Source organism: Callorhinus ursinus, unplaced genomic scaffold (genome assembly GCF_003265705.2).
Source record: "Callorhinus ursinus isolate GAN/ISIS: 27379988/994484 unplaced genomic scaffold, GSC_fseal_2.0 scaffold13, whole genome shotgun sequence".
Lineage (NCBI taxonomy): Eukaryota > Metazoa > Chordata > Mammalia > Carnivora > Otariidae > Callorhinus > Callorhinus ursinus.
This window is the reverse complement of record NW_027397075.1, coordinates 37,175,506-37,189,238: the sequence shown is the minus strand read 5'-3', so window position 1 is coordinate 37,189,238 and position 13,733 is coordinate 37,175,506. Positions and strand designations below refer to the sequence as shown.

Genomic DNA, 13,733 nt, shown 5'->3' with positions numbered 1-13,733 from the left:
AATTTAGAAATTATCAGATTGTATGTGTAGTTTGCGTAGTTTGTTGTAAATCAAGTCAACCTAAGACGTCTGCTAAAAACAAACAGAACAAAAGTAAGGGCAAGATAGTGTTATTACCTTCATCTCATCCAGCTCCCGAAGTTCCTTAGCAGGATGTTTTTCTAAGTGACCCGCCTTATTCAGAGCCATAGCTGTTACCAGCCCTTTGCAACAACTGGGGGGACAAAAAGCACACACACAGCATGATCTATTTATTGTTGGCTCCTCTTATAAGTGTTTTAAATCCCTGTTCAGTTACCATAATAATTAAACTGTTGAGAATAATCTCTCAGTTTCTCACCCTCATCCTGCTCCCCCCTCCATTCCTCTCTCTTGCCCACTGGTAACACAGAATGGAAATGAGGGAGAAAATTGGCTAGACCATAAAAGCTACTTCCTGAATTAGAAGCAATCCTAGTGACACATGCTTCCTAGTAAATAAATTACAATTTTTCAGACCTCATCTGTATTTGGTAGGAATCTTCTAGCTTTTCAGATATAAGGGATTTTTGGCTGAAATTTTTTTAAGAGATGTTTTGGGGGCACCTGGGTAGCTCTGTCGGTTAAGCGTCTGCCTTCAGGTCGTGATCTCAGGGTCCTGGGATGGAGCCCCACTTCGGGCTCCCTGCTCAGCTTGGTTTTCCCTCTCCCTTTCTCTCTGCTCACATTTGCTCTCTCTCTCTCAAATAGATAATAAATAAATAAATTTTTAAAATAAAAGAGATGTTTCAGTTGGTGTTCAGTGAAACCAAACATATTTAGTGAAATATAAGTGTACATTCAGTTTTGCACGGAATGACACAGGAAGTACAAGCTTCTTCATAAATGCCCCCCCCCAGTATGAGCAAACATGCAAGATATATCTTAATGCAAGCAAGTGGGCCTTTATGGTTTAATTTGGTTTTCTTTTTACTAATTCTCACTCCCGAACAGGCATGTACTTCCCACCCTACTTATGGTAACATTATGTTCAAAAGAATTCTAAAGCCATTGGGGAAAACACTAAAATCATATATTTCAACTGGGCAGTGTTGAAACTAGTTTAAAAGCTAGAAAAACTAGCATTTCCTTCAAGGTTTGCAAACAGTCCCTTATTGCTGTTCCCCCTTGCCCTTATCTACTCTCTTTATGTCACATTTAATCTTCAAAAGGATAGTAATAAAACAGCCAGATAGTTTCACCTGCTCAAATAGCTGGAATATTGCGCCAACTTTCTGGTCAGTGCAATCGCATCTAGCTCTAACTTTGCATCTCCTAGATCATGTTTCTCAGCACTTTCCTTCCTCAAATTTGGGAGAGTGTTTTGGTCAGTACAGTCAGGCACCATTAAAATCAGCAAGCTTACCATCCACTGGATCATAGATATATGCAATTCATCCATCTGTTAAAAAGTGATAATATAAATGACTCATTTTAAATAAATCAAACAGTGAACATACCAAATTTAAAAATAGAAATCACACCTGTGTCCAACTTTTAACAACACTCTCATTCTTAATGACATCAAATCATCCCTACCCTGATTTTGTTCTTTTGTTCACTATACTACATTAAACTACCCTCCTCCTCCTCTTTAGCTTGGTCAAGGATATTAACCCATGAAAGCTGCAGTTCCCCGATTGTGTACCAAGGCATTGAAGGGCTCTGCAGCAAACTCTCAAGGATGCCATTGGATTAAATTCTTGAGGGAAGTAACAGTGATGTGTGACATCAATCAACACAGCACGAACTTGACATAGTTCACAGTTCCAACCTTAGATGCACTGTATCACTTCTGATGACATCTTATCTTTGCAAAGCTGGTTTTATTGATGGTTGTGTGGTTAAAAAAAAAACAACAAGTACTTTGGGAAAATCAAGGTACAACAGGGTGGCACTGTCCAACCTGGTTCCAAGGTAAGAGAAGTTGTACAATGTCCAAGTACATACGTTCCATTGGTAAGTAATTCTGATCAGAGGAGAATAAAGTAAAAGGTTCTTTTTTTTCAATGTATGTATATCTAATACGTTAAATTAAGACATTAAATTTTAGGGATGCCTGAGTGGCTCAGTTGGTTAAGCATCTGCCTTCGGCTCAGGTCATGATCCCAGGGTCCTGGGATCGAGCCCCGCATCAGGCTCCTTGCATGGGGGTGAGCCTGCTTCTCCCTCTGCCTGCCGCTCCTCCTGCTTGTGCTCACTCGCTCTCACTCGTTCTGTCTCTGACAAAATAAATTTAAAAAAATAAATTTTAAAAAAAGACATTAAATTTTACAAAGCTTATTTGAGCAAGCGATTAGAATCAGGCAGCATCAAAACCAAAAAATGGTTAGGGGCATTCTGCTGGCAGGGGCCAGGAAAAAGATTTTAATAGAGAAGATGCTAAGCAGAGCAAAGAAATTATTTAATTGGCTATAACTCAAATGTTTGCCTTATTTGGGAAAATTTAGTTATTTGGCTGTTGTGATAGTTGTTCTTGAGTTTCATTTTTCCATAATCAAAGAAAATCTAGTTGACTATGATTAGTTCTTGAGTTTTCTTAGATTCAAGTGCGTGGACTCTGATTTTGGTTTGTTTATAGAGGTTACCACAGGCACAAGAGCCACTCCAGTCTAAAGGCCTCCCTGTTTAAGTGTTTTAACATGTATTACTTTTCCAAACAGTTACTAAGTTATTAGCACAGAAATATTTAGTAAGTTGTTTGAACCTAGCTACTTAATAAACTGAACTCTGAGGTATTTCTTTTAGTTTAGGAGTATGAAAATACCGAGGCACAAAGGGCAGTGTGAACCGGTCATGTTTGGGAACCTCTGCATTATGCTATTTGTGGAGGCTGGGACCGAAAAATCAAATGCAGAAAACTTTATGAAATGCAAACATCTAAGCACACCATACCCTTCAAATGCTCTATCCCCTTTCTCTGTTGGTGAGTTCCTCAGTCCTCTTCTCTAGGCTTAAACATGACCTACTCTGAGAAGTTTTTTTAACTTTGACTGGCTTTAATTTGCTCCTTTCCCACGTTTCTATGGTACTTTGTACACCTCTATTATAACGGTTTGCACACCTGTGACCTCAATTAGCCTGTGCATCACTTTAAGACACAGGTCATCATTTTATTCCTCAAAAACACACACAGTACTTGGCAGAGAATTAAGTGCTTAATAGATGTTTGTTAGAGGGACAAATAAAAATCAAACTTGGTAGCCCATCTGGTAGTAAAACCCAAGCCCCCCACCTCAGAAGGAAAGGTTGTTAATGACCTAAAGCAATGTTCATGAGTGTATTTTTACACCTTAATTAACACATCAGGAACAGGGCAACTCTTCCGAGAAATGGTTTAAAAAGACTGCTACCCCATTTCACAAATCAAAAGATTTGTACCCCCCACATTCATAAGCTATGCCCCTGCTGCTTCGCAAAGTAAATAAATTCCTAACTGTTCTTTTCTATACCAATGCCCTGGATTATACTGTCATTGAAAGAACTAATTTGTGCTTACATAAAATATTAATCAATCCTTGAACTGTCCCTAATAAACAAACAGAAACATGTTATCTTCATTTCAGTTATATTGAAGAGATTAAATGGTAGAATCTAGGACATGCAATAATTCATGTGAATTTAAAATTAGAATCAAATTAAACACAAAAGTATATCTTTTACTTTCACAAAGATGTGAAAGCATTCTTTGTAATTAGAGAGTACGTATGATAACTTTTATAATAAACCAGAGGTTTACTGTGATCCTGATACAAAATTCATAAGATAATTTTTAATGAATTAAGTGATTTTCTTTTATGAAAAGACTTATTGCAAATTCACTAATCTTGTCAGGGATGACAAGTAGCTACTTAGCTACCTTCTGATTTTTTTAATCATAAATAATTTGTCCCTTCAAAATATAAGTGACTTTAATAATGAGTAAGAGAAATTTATGTTATGGGCAGGTCATTTTGAAAATGGATAAGAAGAATTTCCACCTTGGTATGATTTTGCTGCTGATGACACATAGCTCCCTTTTTAAAACTTTTAAATTTATTTTTTTTTAAGATTTTATTTATTTATTTGACAGAGAGAGACACAGCAAGAGAGGGAACACAAGCAGGGGGTGTGGGAGAGGGAGAAGCAGGCTTCCCGCTGAGCAGGGAGCCCAATGCAGGGCTCTATCCCAGGACCCTGGGATCATGACCTGAGCCGAAGGCAGATGCTTAACCAGTTGAGCCAGGCGCCCCTAAAACTTTCAATTTTATGTACTTGAAAATCTGGAAATGTTTCTAATTGTTCTAAAATCTTACAATTAAAGTGTTTCAGCCGGCTGAGAATCTTTTGTTAAAATGTAGAAGTGCTCCATTGTCTAATGTCAGCAAGAACAACTGACTGACATTAGAGTAGAGGGAAAATTTTACTAGCCAATTTAATAGAAACCTTTGCATAACACTGATGGAATTAAAGGATGAGTCTTATTATTTAACAAATACAGTCAATAAAGCACTTCTTCAATTTCGATTCATGTTTCTTTGCGAGCTATCATTTCAGAATGACAGTCCTTAAAAGCAAGTACTGAAGCTGACCTTCAAATGACTTTATCATTAAGTATTAACTTGTGATTATAAAAAATTATAAAGCCTGTTCATTCACATCAGTTTTTTAACTATTACTAAAAATTATCTTAAATGTTGTTTACTTCAATACAAAAATAGACTCAAAATGGATGAAAGACCTAAATGTGACACAGGAATCCATCAAAATCCTTGAGGAGAACACAGGCAGCAACCTCTTCGACCTCAGCCACAGCTTCTTCCTAGAAACATCGCCAAAGGCAAGGGAAGCAAGGGCAAAAATCAACTATTGGGACTTCATCAAGATAAAAAGCTTTTGCACAGCAAAGGAAACAGTCAACAAAATCAAAAGACAACTGACAGAATGGGAGAAGATATTTGCAAATGTTTTATCAGATAAAGGGCTAGTAACTAAAATCTATAAAGAACTTATCAAACTCAACACCCAAAGAACAAATAATCCAATCAAGAAATGGGCAGAAGACATGAACAGACATTTCTGCAAAGAAGACATCCAAACGGCCAACAGACACATGAAAAATGCTCAACGTCGCTCGGCATCAGAAAAGTCCAAATCAAAACCTCAACGAGATACCACCTCACACCAGTCAGAATGGCTAAAATTAACAAGTCAGGAAATGACAGATGTTGGCGGGGATGCGGAGAAAGGGGAACCCTCCTACACTGTTGGTGGGAAGGCAAGCTGGTGCAACCCCTCTGGAAAACAGTATGGAGGTTCCTCAAACAGTTGGAAATAGAGCTACCATACGATCCAGCAATTGCACTACTGGGTATTTACCACAAAGATACAGATGTAGGGACCCGAAGGGGTACGTGCACCCCTATGTTTATAGCAGCAATGTCCACAATAGCCAAACTATGGAAAGAGCCCAGATGTCCATCAACATATGAATGGATAAAGAAGATGTGGCATATACATATACACTGGAATATTATGCAGCCATCAAGAAAAACGAAATCTTACCATTTGCAACGACGTGGATCAAACTAGAGGGTGTTATGCTAAGCAAAATAAGTCAATCAGAGAAAGACAAGTATCATATGATCTCACTGATATGAGGAATTTAAAAAACAAGACAAAGGATCATAGGGGAAGAGAGGGAAAAATGAAACAAGATGAAACCAGAGAGGGAGACAAACCATAAAATTAATCTCAGGAAACAAACAGGGTTGCTGGAGTGGTGGGGGGTGGGAGGGATGGGGGAGTGCTGGGTGATGGACATTGGGGAGGGTATGCGCTATGGTGAGCGCTGTAAATTGTGTAAAACTGATGAATAACAGACCTGTACCTCTGAAACAAATAATACATTATATGTTAAAAAACAAAAAGATAGTAGCAAGGGAAAAATGAGGGGGGGGAATTAGAGGGGGAGACGAACCATGAGAGATTATAGACTCTGAGAAACAAACTGAGGGTTCTAAAGGGGAGAGGGGTGGGGGGATGGGTTAGCCTGGTGATGGGTATTAAGGAGGGCACGTTCTGCGTGGAGCACTGGGTGTTATGCACAAACAATGAATCATGGAACACTGCATCAAAAACTAATGATGTAATGTATGGTGACTAACATAACATAATAAAGTAAAATTAATTAAAAAAAAGCTATTCAAGGAAAAAAATGTTTACCTCATCCTGTTTCACTGTTTATATGTGTTTTATACATGTAAGTTAGGAATGACAAAGATCTTTTTGCTAATAGAGACACATGGTGAAAGGGTTTGAAGATCAGTGTTTTAGCTTGTCAAGCAGCACAGACTAGATGGACTTACGATGTAAAAAGAAAAAAAAAACAAAACAAAACTGAAGGTAAGAAAATGAGTCAGAAAGGAAAATGAATGGTGGGTGGAAAAAAGGCAAACTTTTTCATTTTTAAATAGTTATAGCGGTTAATATGGATATACACAGTTCCTCAAGGAATTTATAATCTTGTAAGTTTCCTACACACTTCAATTATAATATCATAATGTAGTGTTAAAATAGAGGTATATTATGGCTACTTTCTAAATAACCTTGTGTTATAAAGATTGAATTCCATAATATAAAAAAATTGAGTAAATGATTCCATGGAGATAAATACCCAACAGTAAACTGAGTATTTACCAAAGAAGGGGTTAATGTAAAAATACCATAAGACAACAGTGCTGGAATGTTCTTCCTTACTTCATTCAATAAGTATTTATTGAGTCTCATCATGTGACAATACTATGCTACCCATTTTCTTAATTGTGGTTGTCTTCCAAGTTATAGAAATTTCTCTTAAGTCTGGGGATCCCCTGGATTCATTCTTCCAGTCTTAATATATTTGCTCCTCAACTCTTGGTGTCTATGTTTACAACATGTTCATAGACTGTGCTACAATGTAATGCTTCGTAAATAGAATTCCCATATAACATCACAGTCTTTGCCTTTCAAATTCCTTTTTTTAAAAAAAGATTTTATTTATTTATTTGAAAGAGAGAGAGAGAGAGCATGAGTGGGGGTAGGAGGCAGAGGGAGAAGCGGACTCCCCACCAAGCAGGGAGCCAGTCACAGGGGTCCATCCCAGGACCCTGGGATCATGACCTGAGCTGAAGGCAGCCGCTTAACCAACTGAGCCACCCAGGCACTCCTCAAATTCCTAATTTAAGCAATATTTAGTGAATTAAGTTCATTTTACCAATTTTATAAGATCAAATATTTGCATACTAAGTTTAATTATAATACGAGATTCCTGTGTAAATCTAGATTATAATTAAGACTAGGTAGTAGGAGTAAATGTAGTAAACTATGCCTTTGGAAATTATTATTTCATGTTGTGCTGGTTAAGAAGTCCACAGGTTGGGCGCCTGGGTGGCTCAGTTGGTCCGGCTCTTGATTTTGGCTCAGGGCATGATCTCAGGGCTATGAGATCCAACCCCACATCTGGTTCTGTGCTCAGCGGGGAGTCTGCTTGAGATTCTCTCTCCCTCTCCCTCTGCCCCTCCCCCTGCTCATGTGTGTGCTCTCTCTCTAAAATAAATAAATAAATCTTAAAAAAAAAATTCACAGGTTCAGTTCTTCAGAATTGAGGAACAATTCTATTTGTTCTAAAAATTATAGACTAATAATATTGTGGCATCTTGTCTTTCTTCCTATTATCATGTTTCTGTCATCCTTCAGCCAGGCAGGAGCACCAACATAAATCCTTAAAATGTTCACATTCCAGAGTAATACCATTAAGGGGGAAAAAAATCAGTATACTGAGTAAAGAGCGAAGATGATAATTAGAACTCGAAACTTCTGATCATCTCTGAAACTTCATTCCAAATGCAGGAACATACTACATTTAAAAAATCCCTGCAGGACGCCTGGGTGGCTCAGTTGGTTAAACAACTGCCCTCAGCTCAGGTCATGATCCCGGGGTCCTGGGATCGAGTCCCACATCGGGCTCCCTGCTCAGCGGGGAGGCTGCTTCTCCCTCTCCCTCCGCCTGCCACTCTCCCTGCTTGTGCTCTCTCTCATTGTCAAATAAATAAATAAAATCTTTAAAAAAAAAATCCCTGCAAGTCATGAGTAATTATATCACAAAAGTTCCCATTTTGCCCTCCTAACCTCCTGCTTCAGCTGGATGGGCATGACCTAGTCTTTCCTTGAAGAAAACTCCCAGCCAAGGCAAAATACAATTTCACAAACCCCTACAAGTACATACATGGCGTTGAAGTTCAATGTTACCATTGTTAATCTCATTGCTTATCTTCAAAAGCCATTGTTGAATCATGTTAAATATTTGTGCTTGGAGTACCCTGAAGGAAAAAAATCAAGTAAAATAAATATAAGATATACTTAGAGTGTAAAAGTCTATCAGCTAAAAGAAAGGATTTTATTTGGCGGGGCCTAGGAAATGTAGGTGTTGACAACTATTTGAGAATTCAGGGAAAGGGAAATCAAAGCCCTGAATTACCTGGTAGGATGGCTTACTATCACAGCCTTCCTAACCCTGGGCCAGTAGCAACTGGCCGGATGCACTTTGAACAACGTAGATCTTACCTTCAGTGCTAGCTCTCTATTGTAAAAACTCACATTCATACCCTTTACATTCACTTCTAGGCAGTGAGAACACGAAGTGAGAAGAATGAATTTTAAAATTCTCAAGAGATCAATTTCCAACACGAGAGTGTGAGGAGCAAAGTTGATCCACCCTCCCAGTGAAGCTGGTGAGAATATTTAAAAACAAAACAAAACCAAAACACTGAAAGCCTCTAGAAACGTCCTAAGGACAAAGCGCAACTGAAAAAAACGTGTCTTCAAGACAATTTATGAAAATTCAGTAAGAAAGGCAAGAGCCCATGGTATTTAAAAACAAGACTATCCCCCCTCTTTCCGCTGTCAGCTCAGTGAGGCAGAAACTCCACTCTAGACTGCTGCAGACAAGAACACAGAACTCCCTCCCTCACCCTCCAGCTCCCAGTCAGAGGGCTTTCTTCCTGGGAGGCACAGGAATTCCAAGGCTTCTTATGTGACCCCAGTTGCCTGTTGCTGAGGCTAGGTACTAGGAAAATGCAGCTGAGAAGTGGGGATTCCCTTCCATCCAGCAGAAAGCTGTGGGAACTTACGAGCCAGAATCCACATCCATATACTGAGGAACGGTACCAATAATGTTTATTGATGCATCCAACTGAGATTTCATTTCATTAACTTTCTCATTAACTCCTTCCCATTCTTCATGAAGCATTTCAGGAAACTCCAGGACATTTGCCAACTTGAAAGAACAGAATTCTAGAGAACTAACCAAACTTGGAATAATCTTAGAGATACCTAGAAAAGTGAGAAAAGTACTAGCTTTTAAAAGTATTCGTAAGTCTACCATTGCAATAATAAATTACAAAAATACTACAGGATAGGGGCATATCTTCTTTTCATCTTTTTATTATCCTACAGTTTAGGCCCTAGCAGAGACTCTTACAAAGAATAGTTCTTAAACAAATGTTTAGTGAATAAACACGGGGCAGTCAGTGCTGTTCTGACTGATGGACTATTTCTTTTTTTTTTTTTTTAAGATTTTATTTATTTGACAGAGAGAGATAGTGAGAGCAGGAACACAAGCAGGGGGAGTGGGAGAGGGAGAAGCAGGCTTCCCGCGGAGCGGGGAGCCCAATGTGGGACTCGATCCCAGGACCCTGGGATCATGACCTGAGCCGAAGGCAGACGCTTAACGACTGAGCCACCCAGGCGCCCTGGACTATTTATTTCTTTGAAGACAGTTTATATCCTTAAGTTTCTTTTCTTCTCAGTTGAGAATCAAATGCATTAAACTCAGAAACTACAAATTACAGTTTTCTATAATAGGCATTAATTCACTTAGTCATTCTGTTAAGAAGACAATGATGATAAACAGCTTCTTTGTGACTATAGGATAGTTGATAACAGAAATGAGAATAGTCTAGTATTTGAGTCATTTTTTTAGGCCATTGTTCAGGTTTTCATGAAGCTTATAGTTTTGGTCTGAACAAGGATTGAGTCTGGATCCTAATCTTTGACCGATTCACTGTGAAAATATTGGCAAATTACCCCCTCTATATCTTTGTCTTATCTCATTTGCAAAATAAGAGATGCAATGCTCCCATCTTAAGGGTGCCTGGGTGGCCCAGTCGGTTAAGCATCTGCCTTCAGCTCAGGTCATGATCCCAGGGTCCTGGGATACAGTCCCACATTAGGCTCTCTGCTCAGCGGGGAGCCTGCTTCTCCCCTCTCCCTTTCACTCTCCCTCTGTGTTTTCCCTCTCTCTCTCTCTCTCTCTCTCTCTCTCAAATAAATAAATAAATAAATAAATAAATAAAACCTTTAAAAAAAAAGAAAAGAAATGCTCCCACCTTAGAGATTTATAAAGAGGAATAGTTAAAAAGCAAACTTTTTCTTGTCCTTGATAAAAATATTTTACTGCCTTCATCAGTAAACTTTGATCTCTTATGAGTATTCAAACTGATCTGTTAATTTCACTATCATTCATCATTTTGACTTACTCATTTATTTTAAACCATTTACTACTTCATTTTTTTCTCTGCGCACTATATATTCTCATGGGGAAGTATAGCATCTTATCTCTAACTACATTACTGAGGCTATAGATAATTAAGATTGTGTTTTCCCAATGGAAGTAGTTTTATATTGAACAACAGTGCCAGTCAATGGACCAGGAGTGCCTAAACACTTTACTGGGAAGGATTCTTTTTTTTTTTTTTTTTAATTTTAAGTAGGCTCCATGCCCAACATGGGCTTGAACTCATGATCCAGAGATCAAGAGTCACATGCTCTACTGACTGAGCCAGCCAGTCAACCTAGATGGGAAGGATTCTTAAGTAACACATGTTGCAGTGAGTAAAGTCATCATTCTCATGAAATATAGTATCATCCAGAGTCTCAAATTATCTCTAGAGTTTCTCACACACAATGTCCAACATCAAGAAACAGTCAAGAATATGAAAAGAATTGACTCTTATGAGTCAAGACAAAATACAGACAATAAAAATAAAGACCGATAGGAGAACCAGATAGTTCCAAATTATCAGGCATGGACTTTACAATTAACTGTGAGCAAACAGAAAACCAAGAAGTACACCCACGCTTATATGGTCAATTAATCTATGACAAAGGAGGCAAGTATATATGATGGGGAAAAGACAGTCTCTTTGATAAATGGTGCTGGGAAAACTGGACAGCTGCATGCAAAAGAATGAAATTGGACTGTCTTATACCATGCACAAAAATAAATACAAAATGGATTAAAGAATAAATGTAAGACCTGAAACCATAAAACTCCTAGAAGAAAACAGGCAGTAATCTACTACAAAGCAACAGTAATCAAGACAGTTGGTATTGGCACAAGGACAGACATCCAGATCAATGGAATAGAATTCAAAATCTAGAAATAAACCCATACATCTATGGTCAACTAATTTTTGACAAAAGTGTCAAAGACCACTAAATGTGAAAAATATGGTCTTTTTAACAAATGGTAGTGGGATAACTGGATACCCACATGCAAAAGAAGACTTTACCTTACACTATATACAAAAATTAACTCAAAATGGTCAAATACCATAATATAAGAGCAAAAACTACAAAACTCTTAGATGAACACATAAGGGTAAACTTCATGACTTTAAATTTGGCAAAGGATTCAAAGACATGGCACTGAAAGCACAAACAAAAAAAAAGAAAAACTAGATAAATTGGACTTCATCAAAATTTAAAATTTTGCACTGCAAAGGACACCATCAAAAAAATGAAAAAACAGCCCACAGATTAAGAGAAAATATTTACAGTCCATATATCTGAAAAAACACTTGTATCTAGAGTATATAAAGAACTCTAACAACTCAATAGCAGAAAGACAAAAACCCCAATTAAAACATGGACAAAGGATCTGAATAGACATTTCTCCAAAGAAGACAGACAAATGGCTAGTAAGCCTTAAAAAGATGCTCAACATCAGTAGTCATCAGAAAAACATGAATCAAAATCAAAAGTCAGATAACAAGTGATGGCAAGGATGTGGAAAAATCAGAGCCCTCATACACTGGAGGTGGGTATTTAAAATGATCCAGCCTTGGGGCACCTGGGTGGCTCAGTCGTTAAGTGTCTGCCTTTGGCTCAGTTCATGATCCCAGGGTCCTGGGATTGAGCCCCGCATCGGGCTCCCTGCTCTGCGGGAAGCCTGCTTCTCCCTCTCCCATTCCCCCCTGCTTGTGTTCCCTCTCTTGCTGTGTGTCTCTCTCTCTCTGTCAAATAAATAAATATCTTTTAAAAAATAAAAATAAAATGATCTGGCCTGGGGTGCCCGGGTGGCTCAGTCGTTAAGCGTCTGCCTCTGGCTTGGGTCATGATCCTGGAGTCCCGGGATCAAGTCCCACATCGGGCTCCCTGCTCAGCGGAAAGTCGGCTTCTCCCTCTAACCCTTCCCCCTCTCATGCTCTCTTTCTGTCTCTCTCTCTCATTCTCTCACTCACAAATAAATAAATAAAATCTTAAAAAAAAAAAAAAAGCATCTGCCTTCAGCGCAAGTCATGACCCCAAGGTCCTGGGATTGAGCCCTAAGTCACGCTCCCTGCTCTGCTTCTCCCTCTCCTCTGCCCCTCCCTATGCTTATGCGAGTGCACGCGCTCTCTCTCTCTCTCTCTCTCAAATAAAAAAAAAAGTGGAAGCAACACAAATGTCCAGCAATGGATGAAATGATAAACAAAATGCAATATACACATACAATGGAATATTATTCAGTCATAAAGATTAATAGAGCACTGACAAATGCTAAAACATAGGTGAACCTTTAAAACGTTATGCTAAGTGAAAGAAGTCAGTCATAAAACGTCATATATTACATGATTCCATTCATATGAAAGTCCAGACTAGAGAAATCTACAGAAACAGAAAGTCCGGAATGGGAGGACAAAAGGGCTATAGCTAATGGGTACAGTGTTTCTTCTGAGGTTCATTTTGATGAAAATATTCTAAAATTGACTGTGGTAATGGTGGCACAAATCTGTGAATGTACTAAAAATCATCAAATTATATACTTTAAACGTGGAATTATAGTGCCTATGAATTATATCTCAAAAAAGCAGTGCTCAGGGACACCTGGGTGGTTCAGCTGGTTAAGCGGCTGCCTTCAGCTCAGGTCATGATCCTAAGGTCCTGGGATTGAGCCCCACATGGGGCTCCTTGCTCAGCGGGGAGCCTGCTTCTTCCTCTGCCTGCCACTCCCCCTGCTTGTGCTCTCTCTCTCTTTTTTTAGAAAAAAAAAGCAGTGCTCAATGCTTTATTTTGCTTGATTTTTAAAACCATATGTAACATTACTTAGATTTTAAATATTAATTGTATTACAAATAATAGTCATTATTAAAATGCTTTATAATGTCAAGCAACATATCATTGTTTTTTTTCTTACCATTATCCCCACTTATTCTTATCTCAAATTCTTTGTAGAGTCTTCCTATGGTTTTCACAATTTCCTTCATGTGCTCTTGCTCTGGTGGCATCTCCCCCTCCATACTTTTATGGCGATTCAATATCCCAAACCCAACATCTGTCCAGTTTTCTTGTAAATGTTTAATAATCTTCAGAGAATCATATTTTGACACTAGAAAATCCCCAGTATACTTGTCTTTATCTTCATTCAACATCTA

The 13,733-nt window shown here is 38.4% G+C and overlaps 1 protein-coding gene across 1 annotated transcript in view; it reads right to left on the bottom strand.

Moving 5' to 3' along the window:
* The window catches only part of AXDND1 (axonemal dynein light chain domain containing 1), a 95,118-nt gene that overhangs the window by 33,610 nt on the left and 47,775 nt on the right, over positions 1-13,733 (bottom strand). Inside the window, exons 15-19 of the mRNA XM_025878148.2 lie at positions 13,496-13,730; positions 9,168-9,369; positions 8,264-8,357; positions 1,221-1,420; positions 118-214 (exon numbers count right to left, since the gene is read on the bottom strand). Coding sequence (XP_025733933.1) covers positions 118-214; positions 1,221-1,420; positions 8,264-8,357; positions 9,168-9,369; positions 13,496-13,730 — 828 coding nt within the window. The remainder of the gene's footprint in view (positions 1-117; positions 215-1,220; positions 1,421-8,263; positions 8,358-9,167; positions 9,370-13,495; positions 13,731-13,733) is intronic.